At 50.3% G+C, this 23,201-nt stretch overlaps 2 protein-coding genes across 5 annotated transcripts in view; both read right to left on the bottom strand.

The window, feature by feature from the left end:
* Positions 1–5,384: 5,384 nt before the first annotated feature.
* Positions 5,385–21,275, bottom strand: TP53 (tumor protein p53). 3 transcript variants are annotated; one of them, XM_072920640.1, is made up of 11 exons: positions 21,101–21,275; positions 20,266–20,351; positions 19,729–19,774; positions 18,807–19,046; positions 15,164–15,344; positions 13,297–13,409; positions 10,052–10,161; positions 8,955–9,076; positions 8,327–8,406; positions 6,725–6,810; positions 5,385–5,834 (listed from the first exon to the last, which is right to left on the bottom strand). In XM_072920640.1, exons 2-11 carry the CDS (start codon positions 20,322–20,324, stop codon positions 5,747–5,749), a joined length of 1,125 nt encoding a protein of 374 aa, XP_072776741.1. In that variant the 5' UTR covers positions 20,325–20,351; positions 21,101–21,275; the 3' UTR covers positions 5,385–5,746. The 3 variants fall into 3 exon arrangements, with proteins under 3 accessions (XP_072776741.1, XP_072776740.1, XP_072776742.1); XM_072920639.1 differs by lacking the exon at positions 21,101–21,275 and adding an exon at positions 20,825–20,978; XM_072920641.1 differs by lacking the exon at positions 21,101–21,275 and adding an exon at positions 20,825–20,978 and having other exon boundaries at positions 18,807–19,043.
* Positions 21,276–22,766: 1,491 nt separating this feature from the next.
* ACAP1 (ArfGAP with coiled-coil, ankyrin repeat and PH domains 1) overlaps positions 22,767–23,201 on the bottom strand; it is a 34,190-nt gene continuing 33,755 nt past the window's right edge. For both annotated transcript variants that reach the window (XM_072920619.1, XM_072920620.1), the window contains one exon: positions 22,767–23,020. In XM_072920619.1, coding sequence (XP_072776720.1) covers positions 22,917–23,020 — 104 coding nt within the window. In that variant the 3' untranslated portion in view covers positions 22,767–22,916. The remainder of the gene's footprint in view (positions 23,021–23,201) is intronic.

Here is a 23,201-nt window from a genome sequence, read left to right as displayed (position 1 = left end):
GGGCCCTGGCTCGTCCCCTCCCGCCTCCCTCGTGTCCCAAATGTTCGTGGTTTGTGGCCGGAATTGGCGGTGGAGGCGGTTCGGGGTTGGTTTCAGGGAGTTTTGGGGGAGTTTGGGGGGTTGGAGGGGGTTTTTGGGGGGTTGGGAGGTCGATTGTTGAAATTGGGGGAGGGCAAGATGGCCGCCTGCCAAGATGGCTGCCGGGCTGCCTGCCAAGATGGCCACTGTGGGTGTGGGATAAGGACCAAGATGGCCGCTGTGGGTGTGGGGATAAGGACAAGGGTGGCTCCCATGGGTGTAGGGATAAGGACCAAGATGGCCGCCGTGGGTGAGAGGGTGAGGACCAAGATGGCCGCCATGGGTGAGGGGATGAAGACCAAGATGGCCACCATGGGTGAGAGGGTAAGGAACAAGATGGCTGCCGTGGGTGAGGGGATAAAGACCAAAATGGCCACCAAGGGTATGGGAATAAGGACCAAGATGGCCACTGTGGGTGAGGGGATAAGGACCAAGATGGCTGCCGTGCGTGAGGGGATGAAGACCAAGATGGCCACAGAGATGTGGGGATAAAGACCAAGATGGCCGCCATGGGTGAGGGGATGAAGACCAAGATGGCTGCCGTGGGTGAGGGGAAAAAGACCAAAATGGCCACCAAGGGTATGGGAATAAGGACCAAGATGGCCGCCATGGGTGAGGGGATAAGGACCAAGATGGCCGCTGTGTATGAGGGGATAAAGATCAAGATGGCCGCCATGGGTGAGGGGATGAAGACCAAGATGGCCACAGAGATGTGGGGATAAAGACCAAGATGGCCGCCATGGGTGAGGGGATAAAGACCAAGATGGCCGCTGTGCATGAGGGGACAAGGACCAAGATGGCCGCTGTGGGTATGGGAATAAAGACCAAGATGGCCGCCATGGGTGTAGGGATGAAGACCAAGATGGCCACAGAGATGTGGGGATAAAGACCAAGATGGCCGCTGTGCATGAGGGGATAAGGACCAAGATGGCCACTGTGGGTGTGGGATAAGGACAAGGGTGGCCCCCATGGGTGTAGGGATAAAGACCAAGATGGCCACCATGGGTATGGGAATAAGGACCAAGATGGCCGCCATGGGTGTGGGGTTTGGGCCCAAGATGGCCGCCAGCGGTTGAGGGCACGGCAAACAAGATGGCGGCCATGATGTGCGAGCGGGAGCAAGATGGCCACTGGCACAAGATGGCCGCCGCCACAGCAAGATGGCCGCCACCACAGCAAGATGGCCGCCGCCACAGCAAGATGGCCGCCGGCACAACAAGATGGCCGCCACCACAGCAAGATGGCCGCCACCACAGCAAGATGGCCGCTGCCACAGCAAGATGGCTGCCACTCCAGGTGAATTTTGGGATTTTTTTGGGTTTATTTGATGATTTTTTGGGTTTACATTTCGTTTTTTGGGGATTGTTGGTTTTTTGGGGGTTTTTGTTGGTGTTTCATGTTGATTTTCGGTGTTGTTGATTTTTTTGCTGTTTTTTGTTGTTTTTTTTGCTGTTTTGACTTTCTGCTCGTTTCTGTCGCTTTTTGCTGATTTCTGTTGATTTTTAGGGGCGATTTTTGTTGTTTTTTGCTGGGTTTTTTTACGGTCTTGCTATATTTTTGTTGGGGTTTTTGTTTATTTGATTTTTTGGTGTTTTTTGTTGATTTTTTAATGTTTTCTGTTGATTTTTGATTTTCTCTGTTGATTTGTGCTGATTTCTGTTGACTTTTTTGGTGTTTTTCTGTTGATTTTTGCTGGGTTTTGATGATTTTTGCTGTTTTATTGCTGTTTTTGGTGGTTTTTGTTGATTTTTGCTGTTTTCTGTTGCTTTTTAGATGATTTTTGCAGTTTTCTGTTGATTTTTGCAGTTTCCTGTTGTTTTTTGCAGTTTCCTTTTGGTTTTTGCTGTTTTCTGTTGATTTTTGCTGTTTTTTGCTGATTTTTGCTGTTTTTTGCTGGTTTTAGTTGATTTTTGCTCGGTTTTGTTGATTTTTGCTGGGTTTTTTTGTTGATTTTTATTGATTTTTGCTGTTTTCCGTTGATTTTTTGATGACTTTTGCTGATTTTTGCAGTTTTCTGTTGATTTTTGCCGTTTTTTCCCGATTTTTGCCGTTTTTTCCCGATTTTCCGCCTCCCACCAGCCCCGCCCCCCCCCGGGGGGTGTTAATTAGGCCACGGGGGGGTTGGGCCCTTAATGAGCCTTAATGAGCTCATTAGCGCCGCCGGGACACGGGGTCCCCTCCCCCCCCCGGCAGGGGCGCCCCATTCAGGACAGGGGGCGGGGCCAAGACCGTGACGTCATCGGGGAGGGGCGGGGCCACCGAAACCCTGCCCCTCCCCCAATGAACCAATTAACACCCCCCAATTAACCACGCAAATTAACAGCCCCCAATTAGCCCCTCAATTAACACCCCAAAATCAACCCCACAAATTAACACCCCCTAATTAACACCCCCCAATTAACACCGTCCTAATTAACACTCCTCAATTAAACCCTCAAATATCAGCCCCCCAATTAACACCCCCCAATTAACACCCCCCAAATTAACACCCCCAATTATCCCCTCAAATTAACAACCCCCAAACACCCCCCAATTAACCCTTCTAATTAACAGCCCCCATTTAACACCCCAAATCTCCTTCCCTAATGAACCCCCTAATTAAGACCCCTCTCAATTAACAACTCCTAATCAACACCCCCATTAAGACCCCCCCAATTCATAACACTTCACAATTAACAACACCCCTAATTAATAGTCCTTAATAAACGCTTCGCTTCTTACCAACCCCTAATTAACAGCAAATAGAGATCGCCAATTAATAGTCCTCTAATTAATTAATAGCCCACAAAGAAACCCTCAATTAACGCTCCTGATTAATACTCCAAGTGACTTCTCAATTAACATTGTGCTTAATTAATAAATCCCTAATAGAGACCGGCCTAATCACCTGACCATAATCAATGACTCTTAATTAACTCCCAATTAAAAGTCCTTAATGGAGGCCGCAAATCACCCCCCATTTATTACTCCTAATAAAATTCTAATTAACGGCCTCTAATGAATGCCTACCCCTGATTACAACACCAATTAATAACTAATATCGACCCCTCTAGTCACTAATTAATGATCACTGAGACCCCAATTAACACCCCTCATTAATATCCCCTAAGAGAAATGGTTCTAATTAAAGGAATAATAACAATTAATTTAATTAATAATCCCAAATAGCCCCCCAATTAACCTCCTCACTTAACCACTCTCAATTAACCCCTCCAATTAACGCCTCGTTAATTAACACCCCCCAGACCCCCGGAATTACCCCTCCAATTAACCCCCCATTAACCCCCTCTTAATCAACCCCCCCGAACTAATTCCTCCCCGTTAATTAACCCCCTCTTAATTAACCCCTCAAATTACCACCTCCTAATTAATTAACCCCTAATTACCCCCCGAAACCTCAAATTTCCCCGACTAAATTTCCTTTTTCTCCAATAATTTTTTTATTTCTTATTTAAATTTCCCCCTCCCCAAATGACACCTCCCCCCTCATTAACCCCCCCGTTAATCACCCCTCCCTTAATTACCGCCGCCCTTAATTAATTCCCCCTCCCCTCCCCCTCCTGACCCAAATCCCCCCTCCCCTCCCCCCCTAATCCCGTCCAGATGGTGCCGCCCCCCCTCCCCCCTCCCCTCCCCTCCCCCCCCGCGCCCTTTTTGGGCTCAATCGGGGCCATTTTGGGGCCGCCCCCAATTTTGGGGACCCCCCCCCCTTTATCCGGACCCCCCCCCCCAAAATTCCGGCCCCTCCCCCCCAAATTCTGGCCCCTCCCCCCCCAAGGGCGGCGGAGGAACTTTCCAGAAGGAGCCGGAGGGGGGGAGGGGAGCCCCGCCCCCTCCTTAACCCCTCCCCCCCCAGTCCGGAACCGCAACTGGGACCAGTCAGAGCCGCGCCGCCCTCCCAGTTACCAACTGGGATCCCAGTTACCCAAACTGGGATCCCAGTTCCCTCCCAGTTACCAAACTGGGACCCCAGTGAGCCCAAACTGGGATCCCAGTTCACTCCCAGTTACCAAACTGGGATCCCAGTGAGCCCAAACTGGGATCCCAGTGAGCCCAAACTGGGATCCCAGTGAGCCCAAACTGGGATCCCAGTTCCCTCCCAGTTACCAAACTGGGATCCCAGTGAGCCCAAACTGGGATCCCAGTGAGCCCAAACTGGGATCCCAGTTCCCTCCCAGTTACCAAACTGGGATCTCAGTTACCCGAACTGGGACCCCAGTGAGCCCAAACTGGGATCCCAGTTCCCTCCCAGTTACCAAACCGGGATCCCAGTGAGCCCAAACTGGGATCCCAGTTCCCTCCCAGTTACCCCAAACTGGGACCCCCAATTCCGTCCGTTACCCCAAACTGGGACCCCTTGATTGCCTCCCAGTTACCCCAGTTTGGGCTCCCAGTTACCCCAGACTGGGACCCCCAATTCCCTCCCAGTTACCCCAAACTGGGATCCCAAGTTCATTCCCAGTTACCCCAACTGGGATCCCAAATTCATTCCCAGTTATCCCAGTCTGGGCTCCCAGTTACCCCAAACTGGGACACCCCAAACTGGGACCCCAGTGCCCCCCCAAACTGGGAACTCCCCCCAAACTGGGACACCCCAAACTGGGAACTCCCCCCAAACTGGGAACCCCCAAACTGGGACCCCCCAAACTGGGACACCCCAAACTGGGAAACCCCAAACTGGGAACTCCCCCCAAACTGGGAACTCCCCCCAAACTGGGACACCCCAAACTGGGAATTCCCCCCAAACTGGGACACCCCAAACTGGGAACTCCCCCCAAACTGGGAACTCCCCCCAAACTGGGACACCCCAAACTGGGACACCCCAAACTGGGAAACCCCAAACTGGGACACCCCAAACTGGGAACTCCCCCCAAACTGGGTCACCCCAAACTGGGAACCCCCAAACTGGGAACTCCCCCCAAACTGGGACACCCCAAACTGGGACCTCCCCCCAAACTGGGACACCCCAAACTGGGTCACCCCAAACTGGGAACCCCCAAACTGGGAACCCCCAAACTGGGTCACCCCAAACTGGGAACTCCCCCCAAACTGGGAACCCCAAACTGGGACACCCCAAACTGGGACACCCCAAACTGGGAACTCCCCCCAAACTGGGAACCCCAAACTGGGACACCCCAAACTGGGACACCCCAAACTGGGCCCCCAGTGCCCCCCCAAACTGGGAAACCCCAAACTGGGACACCCCAAACTGGGACACCCCAAACTGGGAACTCCCCCCTAACTGGGACACCCCAAACTGGGCCCCCAGTGCCCCCAGTACCCCCCGGACGCTGGGGTGGGGGAGGGGCGCTATAAAAAATTCCTTTATTGTATAAAAAACCTTAAAAACGCGCGGGGGCGTGGCCAAGGGATGACGTCATGCAGGGCGGGGGCGTGGCTTAACTCATTCATGGGGCGGGGCATAAATCACGGGGGCGTGGCCAAGGTGATTAAAATGAATAAAGGGGCGTGGCTAAAGGTGAGGGCGGGGCTACAGCAGTGATTGACGGGTGGGCGTGGCTAACACCGAGTGGGCGGGGCTACACAGGGAAAGTGGGTGGGGCTACAAGGGACGGGTGGGCCAATGGGAAGTGGGGGTGGGAGGGTGTGGTCGGGAAGGGGCGTGGCTAACAGGTGAGGGGCGTGGCCGGCAGGTGAGGGGGCGTGGTCAGTCCGACTCCCCTGACTCCCCCTTGAGCAGCAGCTTCTTCCCACGGGGCACCCGCCCCTCCCCCCGCGGGCGGCGCCTCTTGCTCCTGGGGGGGGAGGGGCGAGTCAGGGACCCCCCCCCAAAATCCTCGAGTCCCAAAAATCCTCCCAAAAAGGAGCCCCTAAATCCCACAGGCCCGAATTCCACCCAAAAGGGACCCCCAAAATACCAGAGTCCCAAATTTCCCCCAAAAAAAACCCAAAAATGACACCCAGGGTGACCCCAAAATCCCGGAACCCCAAATTTCCCCCAAAACACCCCAAAAATGACACCCAGGGTGACCCCAAAATCCCAGAATCCCAAATTTCCCCCAAAACACCCCAAAAATGACACCCAGGGTGACCCCGAAATCCTGGAGTCTCAAATTTCCCCCAAAAAACCCAAAAAGGGACCCCCAGACCCTCCCAAACTGACTCCAAACCCCCCAAAAGTAAACCCAAGCCCCCCCAAACCCCCTCAAACCCCCCCAATCCCCCAAATACCCCAAATCCATCAAAATGACCCCAAATCCCCCGAAATTACCCCAAATTGACCCCAAACCCCCCGCAAAGTGACCCCGAGACCCCCCCAAACCCCCCCAAAATGACCCCAGACCCCTCCCAGCCTTCCCAAAATGACCCAAAGGCCCCCAAAATGACCCCAAATCCCCCAAAATGACCCTAAACCCCCCAAATCCCCCTTACCCCCCAAAAAGTGACCCAAAATCCCACAAAATTACCCCAAAGTGACCCCAAATCCCCCAAAATTACCCCAAAGTGACCCCAGATCCCTCCCAGCCCCCCAAACACCCCTAAAATGACCCCAACACCCCCCAAAGTGACCCAAAAACCCCCAAAACCCCCCCAAAATGACCCCAAACATCCCCAAAGTGACCCCAAATGACCCCAAACCCCCCAAAATGACCCCAGCCCCCCCAGCCCCCGGGGGGGGTCTCACTTTCGGGGTGCCGGGCCCCCCCCAAATGTGGCCTCCAGGGCCTCGTTGACCATCCGGAACATCTCGAAGCGCTGCCGGCCCCGCACCTGAACCCCAAAAACCCCCAAAAACGGGGTCAGGGGGAGCCCCGGGGGGATGGAAACCCCCTGGGACCCCCCACAAAATAAATGGAGACCCCCAGGGACCCCCCCAAAAAATAGGGAATCCCCAAAAGGGATGGACACCCCCCAGAGACCCCCCAAAAATTGGGGTCATAGGGAAGATGGACCCCAAATTGTCACTCTGGGACCCCTAAAATCCCCCTGGGACCCCAAATTTCTCTTTTGGGACCCCAAATTTCCCTCTTGGGACCCCAAATTTCTCTTTTGGGACCCCAAATGTCCCTCTTGGGACCCCTAAAATCCCCCCAGGGACCCCAGATTTCCCCCTGGGACCCCAAATTTCCCCCTTGGGACCTCAAATTGTTTCCCTGGGACCCCTAAAATCCCCCCTAGAACCCCCAGTTTCCTCGTGGGACCCCAAATTTCTCTTTTGGGACCCCAAATTTCCCCCCAGGACCCCAAATTTCCCCCTTGGGACCCCAAATTGTCACCTGGGACTCCAAATTTCCCCCTTGGGACCCCTAAAATGCCCCCTGGGACCCCCAAATTTCTCTTTTGGGACCCCAAATTGCCGCCCTGGGACCCCTGAAATCCCCTCTGGGATCCCAAATTTCCCCCTTGGGACCCCAGATTTCTCTTTTGGGACTCCTAAAATCCCCCTTGGGACCCCAAATTTCCCTCTTTGGACCATTAAAGCCCCCCCTAGAACCCCAAATTTCCCCCTTGGGACCCCAAATTTCCCCCTTGGGACCCCAAATTTCCCCCTTGGGACCCCCAATTTCCCCCTGGGACCCCAAATTTATCTTTTGGGACCCCAAATTTCCCTCTTGGGACCCCTAAAATTCCCCCAGGGACCCCAGATTTCCCCCTGGGACCCCAAATTTCCCGCTTGGGACCTCAAATTGTCTCCCTCCCCTAAAATCCCCCCTAGGACCCCCAATTTCCTCCTGGGACCCCAAATTTCTCTTTTGGGACCCCCAATTTCCCCCCGGGACCCCAAATTTCCCCCTTGGGACTCCAAATTTCCCCCTTGGGACCCCAAATTATCACCTGGGACTCCAAATTTCCCCCTTGGGACCCCAAATTGTCACCTGGGACTCCAAATTTCCCCCTTGAGATCCCTAAAATGCCCCCTGGGACCCCAAATTTCCCCCTGGGACCCCAAATTTCCCCCCGGGATCCCAAATTTCCCCCTTGGGACCCCTAAAATGCCCCCTAGAAGCCCAGATTTCTCTTTTGGGACCCCAAATTGCCACCCTGGGACCCCTGAACTCCCTTCTGGGACCCCAAATTTCTCTTTTGGGACTCCTAAAATCCCCCTTGGGACCCCTAAAATCCCCCCTAGAACCCCTAATTTCTCTTTTAGGATCCCAAATTTCTCTTTTGGGACCCCAAATTTCCCCCTAGAACCCCCAATTTCCTCCTGGGACCCCAAATTTCTCTTTTGGGACCCCAAATTTCCCTTTTGGCCCCCCAGATCCCCCCCGGGACCCCGACCCACGGGCAGGTAGAAGATTTCCTCGTCGGGGTCCTGGACTCGTTTCTTGGAGCTCTCGGGGGCCTCAGCCGGGGGGGGCAGGGCTGGGGGAGGGGCAGGGGGGGTCAGGGACCCCCAAAAGGGCCCCGAGACCCCCAAAAGGGTCCCCGAGACCCCCCAAAATCACCGGCGGCTCCCTGAGCAGGCCACGCCCACAATTCATCACCCCGCCTTCTCATTAGCATATTAGGCCACACCTTTTAGGCCACACCCAGTTTGGCCACGCCCATTAAGGCCCAACCCCTCTGCCAAATCAGCCACGCCCAGTTTAGCCCCGCCCCAAAGGAATTATTTAGCCACACCCCTCCAAATTGGCCCCTCCCCTTCATTTTTTTGCATAGCCACGCCCACCTGGCCACACCCTCCTTCAAGCCCCGCCCTCATGAAGAGCCACACCCCTTTCCCCATTCTAGACCACACCCACAATATAATTACCATATTTAGGCCACACCCCCTAAGGTTAAGCTCCACCCTCACCTTATTTAGCCACACCCATTCTGGTTCAGGCCACGCCCACCTGGCCACACCCATTCAGGCCACGCCCTCACCTCGATTGGCCACGCCCATTTCCCGATTTAGGCCCCGCCCTCACCTCGCTTGGCCCCGCCCCCGGCCCCGCCCCCTTTGCGCTGCGTCTCCTCCTCGTGGCGCCGATCGCGGCCGGGGCAGGCGCAGACCCGAACCTCGAAACAGCGCCGGCCCAGGATCTGACCCCTAAATCGGCCAAAAACACCCCAAAATTCATCCAGGGACACCCCAAAACCTGCTCCGGGACACCCAAAAACCTGGGGCACCCCAAAAACCCCGCCCAGAACCACCCAGGAACCCCAAAAACCCCAAAATCGGGCGCAGACCCGACCTCGAAACAGCGCCGGCCCAGGATCTGACCCCTAAATCGGCCAAAAACACCCCAAAATCAGCCAAAAACACCCCAAAATTCATCCAGGGACGCCCCAAAACCTGGGGCAACCCAAAATCCCCACCCAGAACCACCCAGGAACCCCAAAAACCCAAAAATCGGGCGCAGACCCGAACCTCGAAAGAGCGCCGGCCCAGGATCTGACCCCTAAATCGGCCAAAAACACCCCAAAATCAGCCAAAAACACCCAAAACTCCATCCGGGGACACCCCAAAACCATTTAGGAACCCGTCAAAATATTACCAAAGGATCCTGAAATTTTATGGCCGGAATAAATGGATTTTAGGGCAGAAATTCCCACATTTTTGGGGAAAACCCCCAATTTTTCGGGGAAAAAAAACCCCAGATTTTTGGGAAAAAAATCCTCCATAATTTTGGGGAAAAAGCCCTAAATTTAAGCAAAAAAAAAAAAAAAACCCAACCAGATTTTTGGGCAAAACCCCCCAGATTTTAGGGCAAAACCCCCATTTTATGGGGCAAAACCCCCCCATTTTTTGGCACAAAAGCTCTCAGATTTTTGGGGTGAGAGAACCCAAATTTCAGACTGACAAATCCCCTATTTTGGGGACAGATCCCACATTTTTAGACCAAAAAACCAAAATTTTACAACTTAAAAAAATTGAGATTTTTGACCAAAAAAATCCTTTTTTTTGGGCAAAACACCCCAAATTTTTGGGGTTAGAGCTCGCGTATTTTGAGGGTGATGGCCCCTGGGTTTTGGGGTATTTTTGGGGTGTTTTTTTGGGTTTTTTTGCGGGTTTTTGGCTCACCCGGGCCCCTCCAGGGTGAGGATGGTGAGGATGGGCCGGCGGTTCATGCCCCCCATGCAGGAGCTGTTGCACATGAAGTTGTAGAGAACCGTGGTGCACTCCGAGCCCACCTGGCAACGGGGGAGAGCGGTTAGAGCCCCAAAAATCACCCCAAAAACAACCCCAAAACAGCCCAAAATCACCCCAAAACCACCCTGAAATAAATCCCAAAAGCACCTAAAAAACAGCCCAAAAAACAGCCCAAAATACCCAAAAAACAGCCCAAAATCACCACAAAACCACCCTGAAATAAATCCCAAAATCACCTAAAAAACACCCCAAAAAACAGCCCAAAATACCCAAAAAACAGCCCAAAAACAGCCCAAAATCACCCCAAAACCACCCTGAAATAAATCCCAAAACCACCTAGAAAACACCCCAAAAACCAGCCCAAAATACCCAAAAACCAGCCAAAAAATAGCCCAGAATCACCATAAAACCACCCCAAAATTATCCCAAAACCACCCTGAAATAAATCCCAAAACCACCTAAAAAACACCCCAAAAAACAGCCCAAAATACCCAAAAAACACCCCAAAAACAACCCCAAATCAGCCCAAAATCAGCCCAAAACCACCCTGAAATAAATCCCAAAATTACCTAAAAAACACCCCCAAAACCAGCCCAAAATACCCAAAAAACAGCCCAAAAATAGCCCAAAATCACCCCAAAACCACCCTGAAATAAACCCCAAAACCACCTAGAAAACACCCCAAAAAACAGCCCAAAATACCCAAAAAACAGCCCAAAACCAGCCCAAAATCACCACAAAACCACCCCAAAATTATCCCAAAACCACCCAAAAAACAACCTCCAAACCACCACAAAAACACCCCAAAAACCCCTGAAATCACAAAAAAACCCCCAAACCAGCCCAAAATCACCCAAAAAACAACCCTGAAATAAATCCCAAAACCAGCTCAAAACCACCAATAAACCACCCCAAAAAAACCCTGAAATCACCCTGAAAATCTCCAAAAAACACCCCAAAATTATCCCAAAACCATCCAAAAAACAACCCCAAAAACCCCAAAAAACAGCCCAAAGTCATCCCAAAATCCCCATAAACCACCCCAAAACCACCCCAAAAATGCCCCTGAAATCACCCAAAAAAACCCAAAAAACCCCTGAAGCCATCCCATAAAACACCCCAAAATCACCCTGAAAGAAACCCCAAAAATATCCCCAAAAAGCCCCAAACCACCCCAAAAAAAAGCCCAAAACCACTTTAAAAAAACCCCCAAAATCTCAAAACCACCAAAAAAAACCCACCCCAAAACCACTCCCAAAAATACCACAAAACCACCCCAAAACAAACCCCAAAACCACCCCAAAAAAAACCCAAACCACCCATATAAAACCCTGAAACCACCCCAAAAAAAACCCCAACAAAAATAACTCAAAAACACCCCAAAAAAACTCCAAAAAACTCAAAAATATCCCAAAACCACCTCAAAACAAACCCACCCCCCCGCCCCCAAAAAGAACCCCAAAAACGACCCAAAAATCCCCGAAACCACCCCAAAACCCGCTGGGAATGAGGGGGAGATGCTGTGAGGGGGAGATTTGGGATTTTGGGGTTTTTTATTGGGATTTTGTGGGGATTTTTGGGATTTTGGGGTTTTTTTTGGGATTTTGAGGTTTTATTTGTGATTTTGGGGTTTTTATTAGAGACTTTGGGGTTTTTATTTGGGATTTTGGGGGGATTTGAGATTTTGGGGTTTTTTCAGATTTTGGGGTTTTTCTTTGGGATTTCTGTGGGGATTTGGGTTTTTTGGGGATTTTTGGGGGGATTTTTGAGTTCTTTTTGAGATTTTTTGGGGTTTTTTCGGGGGTTTTTGGGGTACCTCAGGGGGTTCATAGGGCACAGCCACGCTGTGTCTGTGATGGGATTTTGGGGTTTTTATTGGGATTTCTGTGGGGATTTGGGGATTTTTTTTGGTTTTTTTTTGGGGGGGGATTTTGGGGGTTTTTTTGGGGTTTTTTTTGGATTTTTTGGGTTTTTTTGGGTACCTCAGGGGGTTCGTAGGGCACGGCCACGCTGTGTCTCTGATGGGATTTTGGGGTTTTTATTGGGGATTTTGGGGTTTTTATTGGGATTTCTGTGGGGATTTGGGGTTTTTTGGGGGGTTTTTTTGGGTTTTTTTTGGGATTTTTTGGGGTTTTTTGGGGTACCTCAGGGGGTTCATAGGGCACGGCCACGCTGTGTCTGTGATGCGATTTTGGGGTTTTTATTGGGGATTTTGGGGTTTTTCTTTGGGGATTTCTGTGGGGATTTGGGGTTTTTTGGGGGTTTTTTTGGGGGGGATTTTGGGTTGTTTTTTTTAGGATTTTTTGGGTTTTTTTGGGGTACCTCAGGGGGTTCATAGGGCACGGCCACGCTGTGTCTGTGATGGGATTTTGGGGTTTTTATTGGGATTTCTGTGGGGATTTTGGGGGTTTTTTTGGGGGTTTTTTTGGGGGGGGATTTTGGGGGTTTTTTTGGGGTTTTTTTTTGGGGGTTTTTGGGGCTTTTTTGGGGTACCTCAGGGGGTTCATAGGGCACGGCCACGCTGTGTCTGTGATGGGATTTTGGGGTTTTTATTGGGATTTCTGTGGGGATTTGGGGGTTTTTTTGGGTTTTTTTTTGGGGGGGGGATTTTGTGGGTTTTTTTTGGGTTTTTTTGGGGTACCTCAGGGGGTTCGTAGGGCACGGCCACGCTGTGTCTGTGATGGGATTTTGGGGGTTTTTATTGGGGATTTTGGGGTTTTTCTTTGGGGATTTCTGTGGGGATTTGGGGTTTTTTTGGGTTTTTTTTTGGGGGGGAGATTTTGGATTTTTTTGGGAGTTTTTTTTTGGGGTTTTTTTGTTTTTTGGGGTTTTTTGGGGTACCTCAGGGGGTTCATAGGGCACGGCCACGCTGTGTCTGTGATGGGATTTTGGGGTTTTTATTGGGGATTTTGGGGTTTTTCTTTGGGGATTTCGGGGGTTTTTTTGGTTTTTTTGGGGGGGCGGGGATTTTGTGGGTTTTTTTTGGTTTTTTAGGGTTTTTTTGGGGTACCTCAGGGGGTTCATAGGGCATGGCCACGCTGTGTCTCTGATGGGATTTTGGGGTTTTTATTGGGATTTCTGTGGGGATTTGGGGTTTATTTGGGGTTTTTTTTGGGGGGGGGATTTTGTGGGTTTTTTTTTGTTTTTTTTTGGTTTTTTGGGGTTTTTTGGGGTACCTCAGGGGGTTCATAGGGCACGGCCACGCTGTGTCTCTTGGTGGTTTCGTCGTCCTGGTACCGGGCCTGGGGGTTCCCCTCCACCCGGATCAGGTGCTGGGCGGGGGCGTTACCTGCGGAGACCCCAAAAAATCCCCAAATCAGCTCCAAAATTAACATTAAAACACCAAAACCAATCCCAAAATCAGCCCCAAAATCAACATTAAAATACCAAAAACAGCCCCAAAATCAGCCCCAAAACCAGCCCCAAAATCAGCTCCAAAATCAACATTAAAATACCAAAACCAGCCCCAAAACCAGCCCCAAAATCAGCCCCAAAATCAACATTAAAATACCAAAACCAGCCCCAAAACCAGCCCCAAAATCAGCTCCAAAATCAACATTAAAATGCCAAAACCAGCCCCACAATCAGCCCCAAAATCAGACCAAAATCAGCTCCAAAATCAACATTAAAATACCAAAACCAGCCCCAAAATAAACCTTAAAATCCAAAAAATAACCCTAAAATCAACACCAAAATCAGCCCAAAATCAACATTAAAATGCCAAAAAATAATCCCAAAGTCAACCTTAAAACCCCAAAATCAGCCCCCAAATGAACCCCAAAATCAGCCCCTGTATTTTACAATTCCCCATAATTTCTTCCCAATTTCCCCCAATTTTTTCCCCAATTTTTTCCAATTCTCCCCCAATTTTTCCCCAATTTCCCAGTTTTCCCCCCAATTTTTTTCCAGTTCTCCCCCAATTTCCCCCAATTTTTCCCCCATTTCCCCCCAATTTTTTTCCCAATTCTCCCGAAATTTTTCCCCAGTTTTCCCCAGTTTTTTTCCAATTCTCCCCCATTTTTCCCCATTTTCCCCCAATTTTCCCCAATTTTTGCCCCAATTACCCCCCAATTTTCCCCCAATTTTTTTCCCTAATTTTCTCCCCAATTTTTCCCCATTTTTTCCCCAATTTTCCCCCCAAATTTCCCCCAATTTTTTCCCCATTTTCCCCCCCAATTTTCCCCATTTTTTTCCCCAATTTTTCCCCAATTTTCCCCGAATTGTTTCCCTAATTTCCCCCAATTTTTTCCTCAGTTGTCCTCAATTTTTTTCCAATTCTCCCCCAATTCTCCCCCAATTTTTTCCCCAATTTCCCCCCCAATTTTCCCCCAATTTTTTTCCCAATTTCCCCAATTTTGTTCCCCATTTTTTTCCCAATTCTCCCCAAATTTTTCCCATTTTTCCCTATTTCTCCCCCCAATTTTTTTCCAATTCTCCCCCCAATTTTCCCCAATTTTTTCCCCAATTTTCTCCCTAATTCTCCCCCAAATTTTTCCCCAATTTTTTTCCAATTTTTCTCCAATTTTCCCCCCAATTTTTTCTCCAATTTCCCCAAATTTTTCCCCATTTTTCCCCCAATTTTCTCCCCAATTTCCCCCCCTAATTTTCCCAATTCTTCCCCAAATTTTTCCCCAATTTTTTCTTATTGTCCCCCAATTTTTTCCCCGATTTTCCCCAAATTTTTTCCCCAATTTCTTCCCCAATTTTCCCCCCATTTTTTTCAAATTCACCCCCAAATTTTCCCCCAGTTTTCCCCCCAATTCCCCCCCAATTTTCCCCATTTTTTCCCCAATTTTTCCCCCAATTTTCCCCCCCAATTTTCCCCCATTTTTTTCCAATTCTCCCCCAATTTTTTCCCTAATTTTCCCCATTTTGTCTCCAATATTTTCCCCATTTTTCCCCAAATTTTCCCCCAATTTTTTCCAATTTTCCCCCAATTTTTTCCCCAATTTTCCCCCAATTTTTTTCCAATTCACCCCCAATTTTTCCCCAATTTTCCCCCCATTTCCCCCCCAATTTCCCCAGTTTCCCGGAGCCGCAGACCGTCGGTGCCGCAGCGCTCGTGGTGGGGACACCTCCGCACCACCTCGGCCACGTGTTCGGCCTTTTTATAGACGGCGACGGCGCGGAGCAGCGCCCCGGGGGGCGGCGGGACCCCCACCCGCACCTGCACCGGGCAGGGCTTGGCCAGCCGGCAGAACAGCTTGTTCAGGGACGGCGAGTACTGCGGGGGAAAAAAATACATTAAAATTAAAAAAAACCCCATTAAAATCGGCCCAGAAATGACAAAACCCCATAGAAATACATAACACCCTATAGAAATCCCATAGAAATCCATAATGCCCCATAGAAATCCCATAGAAATCCATAAATCCCCATAGAAACCCCATAGAAACCACCCCAGAACAGCTTGTTCAGGGAGGGCGAGTACTGGGGAGAGAAAAAATTGCATTAAAATTAAAAAAACCCAAAAAAAACCCCGTAAAAATCAGCCTAGAAATGAAAAAATCCCATAGAAATCCCATAGAAATCCATAAATCCCCACAGAAACCACCCCAGAACAGCTTGTTCAGGGAGGGCGAGTACTGCGGGGAGAAAAAATTACATTAAAATTTAAAAAACCCCAAAAAAATCCCATAAAAATCGGCCTAGAAATGAAAATATCCCATAGAAATCCATAAAACCCCATAGGGATCCATAAATCCCCACAGAAACCACCCCAGAACAGCTTGTTCAGGGACGGCGAGTACTGGGGAGAGAAAAAATTACATTAAAATTAAAAAAAAACAAAAAAAAACCCATAAAAATCAGCCTAGAAATGAAAAAACCCCATAGAAATCCATAGAAATCCCATAGGGATCCATTAAATCCTATAGAAATCCCATAGAAATCCATAAAACCCCATAGAAACCACCCCAGAACAGCTTGTTCAGGGACGGCGAGTACTGGGGACAGAAAAAATTACATTAAAATTGAAAAAAACCCCATAAAAATCGGCCCAGAAATGACAAAATCCCATAGAAATACATAACACCCCATAGAAACCCCATAGAAATACATAAATCCCCATAGACATCCCATAGAAATCCACAAAACCCCATAGAAATCCCATAAAAACCACCCCAGAACAGCTTGTTCAGGGAGGGGGAGTACTGTGGGGGGAAAAAATTACATTAAAATTAAAAAAAACCCCATAAAAATCGGCCCAGAAATGACAAAATCCCATAGAAATCCATAATGCCCCATAGAAACCCCATAGAAATCCATAAATCCCATAGAAATCCATAAATCCCCATAGAAACCACCCCAGAACAGCTTGTTCAGGGAGGGCGAGTACTGGGGGGGGAAAAAATTACATTAAAATTAAAAAAGACCCCATAAAAATCGACCCAGAAATGACAAAACCCCATAGAAATCCATAAATCCCCATAGAAATCCATAAATCCCCATACAAAACCCATAGAAATCCACAAAACCCCATAGGGATCCATTAAATCCTATAAAAATGCCATAGGAACCACCCCAGAGCAGCTTGATCAGGGACGGCGAGTACTGGGGAGAGAAAAAATTACATTAAAATTAAAAAAAACCCCATAAAAATCGACCCAGAAATGACAAAATCCCATAAAAATCCATAATGCCCCATAGAAATCCGTTAAATCCTATAGAAATCCCATAGAAATCCATAAAACCCCATAGAAACCACCCCAGAGCAGCTTGTTCAGGGACGGCGAGTACTGCGGGGAGAAAAAATTACATTAAAGTTAAAAAAAAACCCATTAAAATCGGCCCAGAAATGACAAAATCCCATAGAAATCCATAACACCCCATAGAAACTCCATAGAAATCCATAAAACCCCATAGAAACCACCCCAGAGCAGCTTGTTCAGGGACGGCGAGTACTGCGGGGGGAAAAAATTACATTAAAATTAAAAAAAACCCCATTAAAATCGGCCCAGAAATGACAAAATCCCATAGAAATCCATAACACCCCATAGAAACTCCATAGAAATCCATAAATCCCCATAGAAAACCCATAGAAATCCACAAAACCCCATAGAAATCCCATAGAAACCACCCCAGAACAGCTTGTTCAGGGACGGCGAGTACTGCGGGGGGAAAAAATTACATTAAAATTAAAAAAACCCCCATTAAAATCGGCCCAGAAATGACAAAATCCCATAGAAATCCATAAAACCCCATAGAAATCGCATAGAAATCCATAAATCCCCATAGAAATCCATAAATCCCCATAGAAACCACCCCAGAACAGCTTGTTCAGGGACGGCGAGTACTGGGGGGAGAAAAAATTACATTAAAATTAAAAAAAACCCCATAAAAATCGGCCCAGAAATGACAAAATCCCATAGAAATCCATAAAACCCCACAAATCCTTTATTTCCCCTATTTTCCCCCATTTTTATTCCCATTATTTCTCCCACTTTTCCCCGTTCTTCCCGTTTTTTTTCCCATTATTATATCCATTATTTTCCCATTTAAAACCCATTATTTTTCCCATTTTTCCCAATATTTTCCCCATTTTTACCCGTTTCTTCCCATTATTTCCATTTTTTTCCCCATTTTTTCCCAAAAATCCACTTTTTTCACCAATTTCTCACCGTGCAGGTGCCGCTCTTGGTTGTTCCTGTCATTCCCATTTTTCTCATTATTTTTCCCCATTTTTTGCCATTTTCCCCCATTTTTTCCCATTTTTTGCCCATTTTCGCTCATTTTTTCACCGTTTTTTGCAATTTTTCCCCATTTTTTCCCATTTTCTCAGTTTTTTGCCCCATTTCCCACTCACGGTGCAGGTGACGCTCTTGGCCGTTCCCGTTTCCCGGAATTCCAGCCGGAAGTCGTGCTCCCCTCTGGTTTTATACCCATTTTTTGCCCGTTTTTGCTCATTTTTCCACTGTTTTTGCCCATTTTTTCCCCGTTTTTTCCCGTTTTTTCCCAAAATCCCCGTTTTTCGCCCCGTTTCGGACTCACGGTGCAGGTGCTGCTCTTGACTATTCCCAATTCCTGGAATTCCAGCCGGAAGTCGCGCTCCCCTCTGGTTTTATACCCATTTTTTGCCCGTTTTTGCTCATTTTTTCACCGTTTTTGCCCATTTTTTCACCGTTTTTTCCCGTTTTTTTGGTTTTTTGCCCCATTTTTGACTCACGGTGCAGGTGACGCTCTTGGCCGTTCCCGTTTCCCGGAATTCCAGCCGGAAGTCGCGCTCCCCTCTGGTTTTATTCCCATTTTTTGCCCGTTTTTGCTCATTTTTTTGCCGTTTTTTCCCATTTTTTCCCAAAATTCCCGTTTTTTGCCCCGTTTCGGACTCACAGTGCAGGTGACGCTCTTGAATTCCCGTTTCCCGGAATTCCAGCCGGAAGTCGCGCTCCCCTCTGGTTTTATACCCATTTTTTGCCCGTTTTTGCCCATTTTTTCGCCGTTTTTGCCCATTTTTTCACCGTTTTTTCCCGTTTTTTTTGTTTTTTGCCCCATTTTTGACTCACGGTGCAGGTGACGCTCTTGACCATTCCTGATTCCCGGAATTCCAGCCGGAAGTCGCGCTCCGCTCTGGTTTTATACCCATTTTTTGCCCGTTTTTGCTCATTTTTTCACCGTTTTTGCCCATTTTTTCGCCGTTTTTTCCCGTTTTTTCCCAAAATCCCCGTTTTTTGCCCCGTTTCGGACTCACGGTGCAGGTGACGCTCTTGGCCGTTCCCGTTTCCCGGAATTCCAGCCGGAAGTCGTGCTCCCCTCCGTAATCCTCCGTCGCCGGGACCACGGCCGAGGGGGGGAGGGGCGGCGGGGGGGGCTCGGCGGGGGGCGGGGGCAGCGCTGGCCCCGCCCCCTCCGCTGGCCCCGCCCCCTCCGCTGGCCCCGCCCCCTCCGCTGGCCCCGCCCCCTCGGGGGGCTCGGGGGGGCTCAGCTGCTGCTGCGGGACAAAATTCGGGATTTTTTTGAGGGAAAAATCCCAATTTTGGGGTTATTTAGGGGTCTGGGTGTCTTTGGGGAGAGAAATGCAAATTTTGGGGGATTTGGGAGCATTGTTTGGGGGAGAAAACCAAATTTTGGGGGATTTTTGGGGGGAAAATCCAATTTTTGGGGATTTTTAGGGGATTTTTTTTTGAGGAAAAGTTCAATTTTTGGAGTTTTGGGGGGAAAATCCAATTTTGGGGATTTTTAGGGGATTTTTTTGAGGAAAAGTTCAATTTTTGGAGTTTTGTGGTTATCTTGGGGGATTTGGAGATATTTGGGATTATTTTTGGGGGAGAAATACAATATTTTGGGGATTTGAGAGAATTTTTTGGCGGGGGAAATCCCATTTTTGCGGTGTTAGGAGCATTTTTTTGAGGGGAGAAATCCAAATTTTGGGGGATTTTGGGGGAGAAATCCGTATTTTGGGGGATTTTTTAGAGGAAAAATTCAATTTTTGGGGTTTTGGGGTTATTTAGGGGGGTCAGGGTGTTTTTTTGGGGATTAAAATCCCATTTTGGGGATGAATTTTGGACCGCCCTGGTCCCTTTTGGGGTTCCCCACTCCCTTGGATGCTTTTTTTGGGAATTCTGCTCATTTTTGGGAGATTTTACCCCAATTTTTGGTGGCTCCTCACTCACCCATTCCAGCAGATCCTCGGGCAAGGAATTGATGCTATTGGGGAGCCTGGAAGGGGTCAAAGGTCACCCAAAAACCCCAAAAACAAACCCAAAAACCCAAAAATCCCCCCAAAAACCCCAAAATAAACCCAAAAAGATCCCCCCAAAATCCCAAAGTAAACCCAAAATTCCCACAAAAAACCCAAAATAAACCCCAAAAAATCCCCCCAAAACCCCAAAATAAACCCAAAATGCTCCCCCAAAACCTCCCAAAAATCCCGAATAAACCAAAACCCCAAACTAAATCCGAAGTGCTCCCCCAACGACCCCAAAATAAACCCAAAAATCCCACAGAAAACCCAAAATAAACCCAAAAATCCCCCCAAAAAACCAAAAAATTCCCCTTGAAATCCCAAATAAACCGCAAATAAACCCCCAAAAAACTCCCCAAACCCCCCCAAACAACCAAAAAATCCCAAAAGCTTCCCCAAAAAAAGGCCAAAAAACCCAAATAAACCCAAATAAACCCCAAAATCCCCCAAAATTCCCAAATCTCACATGTTCCATAAATCCAGGAATCCTTCTCCCCCCAGGAGCGGCTCCAGATCCTCGGCCATGGTGGGGGAGGGGCAGCGAGGGGACCCCTGGGGGGGGAGGGGTCACCCCAATTTTTGGGGAAATCCCCCCAAAAAAGACAATTTTTGTTTTTTTTTTTAATTTTTTTTGGGGGGGGGGTCCCTCCAAACCAGCCTAAGCCACGCCCCTTTCCTTAAGCCACGCCCCCTCCCCCTTTCCGGAAGCAAAATTCGCCCGATTTGGGTCAAATTTCGGTCAAATTTCGGCAAATTTGGGGTAAATTTTTGGGGGAACCCCCTCAGGGCAACCCCCCTATTTTGGGGACCCTCCCCCTCCCCCCTCCCCGTTTTTGGGCTGCCCCTCCCCCCCGCCCCTCACGATGGGCATCCCCCCCTCATTGAACCCTCAGGGCTGGGGGGATCCCCCTGAAGCCCCGAGCCCCTGACGGACCCCCGGGGTCCCCCAAACCCCCCGGGACCCCCCAAAAACCCCCCGGGACCCCCCAAAACCCCCCAAAACCCCCCCGGGGCCTCCCCGGTACCTCCGGTGCTTCCCGCGCCTCACGCGCCGGGGAATTCCCCACTCCCGGCGTGCCCCGCGCGGGGGGCGGCCATGAGGGGCGGGCATTGAAGCCGCGGCGCCATCTTTGGTGATGGCAAAGAGTGAATGGGGGTCAATGGCGGGCGCCATTTTGACTGAGGGCAAAAAGAAGCAGGGGGTTTCACTGCGGGTGCCAGGACCGGAGCCTGGGACCCCCCCCGGGACCCCCCAAAAACCCCCCGGGGCCCCTCAAACCCCCCCGGGGCCTCCCCGGTACCTCCGGTGCTTCCCGCGCCTCACGCGCCGGGGAATTCCCCGCTCCCGGCGTGCCCCGCGCGGGGGGCGGGCATGAGGGGCGGGCATTGAAGCCGCGGCGCCATCTTTGGTGATGGCAAAGAGTGAATGGGAGTCAATGGCGGGCGCCATTTTGACTGAGGGCAAAAAGAAGCAGGGGGGTTTCACTGCGGGCGCCAGGACCGGAGCCTGGGACCCCCCCGGGACCCCCCAAAAACCCCCCGGGACCCCCCAAAACCCCTCCGGGGCCTCCCCGGTACCTCCGGTGCTTCCCGCGCCTCACGCGCCGGGGAATTCCCCGCTCCCGGCGTGCCCTGCGCGGGGGGCGGGCATGAGGGGCGGGCATTGAAGCCGCGACGCCATCTTTGGTGATGGCAAAGAGTGAATGGGGGTCAATGGCGGGCGCCATTTTGACTGAGGGCAAAAAGAAGCAGGGGGTTTCCCGGAGCCTGGGACCCCACCCGGGACCCCCAAATTACCTGGGACCCCCATCTGGGACCCCCCTGTGACCCCGGGTCCCTTTTTTTCCCAGTTTTCTGCACATTGGGGACCCCCCCAAATCTCCTGGGTGACCCCTGACCCCTCTGTGACCCCCTGTGACCCCCTAAATCCCCTGTGTGACCCCCAACCCACAGCCCACCCCACCCCCCTCCAACCCCCGCGTGACCCCAAACCCTGAACTCCCCTGAAACTCCCACTGGGGAGCACCCAAGGGTGGGCCAAGGGTGGTTAATGAAGGTTTGGGTGGCCTAGAAGCCATTGGGGAGCACCCAAGGGTGGCCTTGGGATGGGTTGGGTGATCAGTAACTCAACTTGGTGGGGGTTCCAGTTGGGTTGGGTGACCTAGAACCCATTGGGGAGCACCCAAGGGTGGCCTGGGTGGTAAAAGATGGATTGGTGACCTAGAACTCAACTTGGTAGGGGTCATGGGTGGGTTGGGTCACCTAGAACTCATTGGGGAGCACCCAAGGGTGGGCTGGGGGGGGTCGTGGGTGGGTTGGGTGACCTAGAACCCCTTGGGGAGCACCCAAGGGTGGGCTGGGGGTGGTTAATGGAGGTTTGGGTGGCCTAGAACCCACTGGGGAGCACCCAAGGGTGGGCTGGGGGTGGTCATGGGTGGGTTGTGTAACCTAGAACCCATTGGGGAGCACCCAAGGGTGGGATGGGGGTGGTCATGGGTGGGTTGGGTGACCTAGAACCCATTGGGGAGCACCCAAGGGTGGGATGGGGGTAATGGATGGGTTGGGTGACCTAGAACCCATTTTTTTCAATTTTGGGATTCCCAAATTTTGGGGTCCCCAGTTTTAGGGGAGGATTTGGGGCGGGGTCGGTTCTAGGTCACTCATTTGGGATCCCCAATTTTGGGTCCTCAGTTTTGGGATCCCCAAATTTGGGGGAAGATTTGGGGCAGGGTCAGTTCTGGGTCACTCATTTGGGATCCCAAATTTTGGGGTCCCCAATTTTAGAATCCTCAATTTTGGGATCCTCAATTTTTGGGATTCCCAAATTTTGGTGTCCCCAATTTTGGAATCCTCAATTTTTGGGATTCCCAAATTTTGGGGTCCTCAATTTTGGGATCCTCAATTTTGGGGATCCCAAATTTTGGGGGCAGATTTGGGGCGGGGTCAGTTCCGGGTCACCCCAGAGAATTTTGGTCCCACCGAGCCTTTATTCCATTGGCTGCTGCCCGAGGAGGGGGCGTGGCTTTACAAAAGGGGCGTGGCTTTACAAAAGGGGCGTGGCTTTACAAAAGGGGCGTGGTTTTACAAAAGAGGCGTGTCCATGCAAAAGGGGCGGGGCTACAGCGTGCAGTGCTTGGGGGGCGGGGCCCGCGCGAGTTTCTCGGGGTGGTCCGAGGCCATCAGGGAAATGTCGCGGAAGATGTCCAGGTACGTGTCGTCACCTGGGGACACCCGAAATTCCGGGGATCAGACCCAAAATCCTGGGATTTTCCCCGAATCCAGGGGTTCCCCCAAAATCCAGAGATCAGCCCCAAAAATCCAGGGGTTCCCCCAAAATCCAGAGATCAGCCCCAAAATCCAGGGATTCCACCCCAAAATCCAGAAATTCTACCCCAAATCCTG

Source organism: Taeniopygia guttata, chromosome 32 (assembly GCF_048771995.1).
Source record: "Taeniopygia guttata chromosome 32, bTaeGut7.mat, whole genome shotgun sequence".
Lineage (NCBI taxonomy): Eukaryota > Metazoa > Chordata > Aves > Passeriformes > Estrildidae > Taeniopygia > Taeniopygia guttata.
Note: the sequence above shows the minus strand (reverse complement) of the source record. Positions and strands in the feature narration are given on the sequence as shown.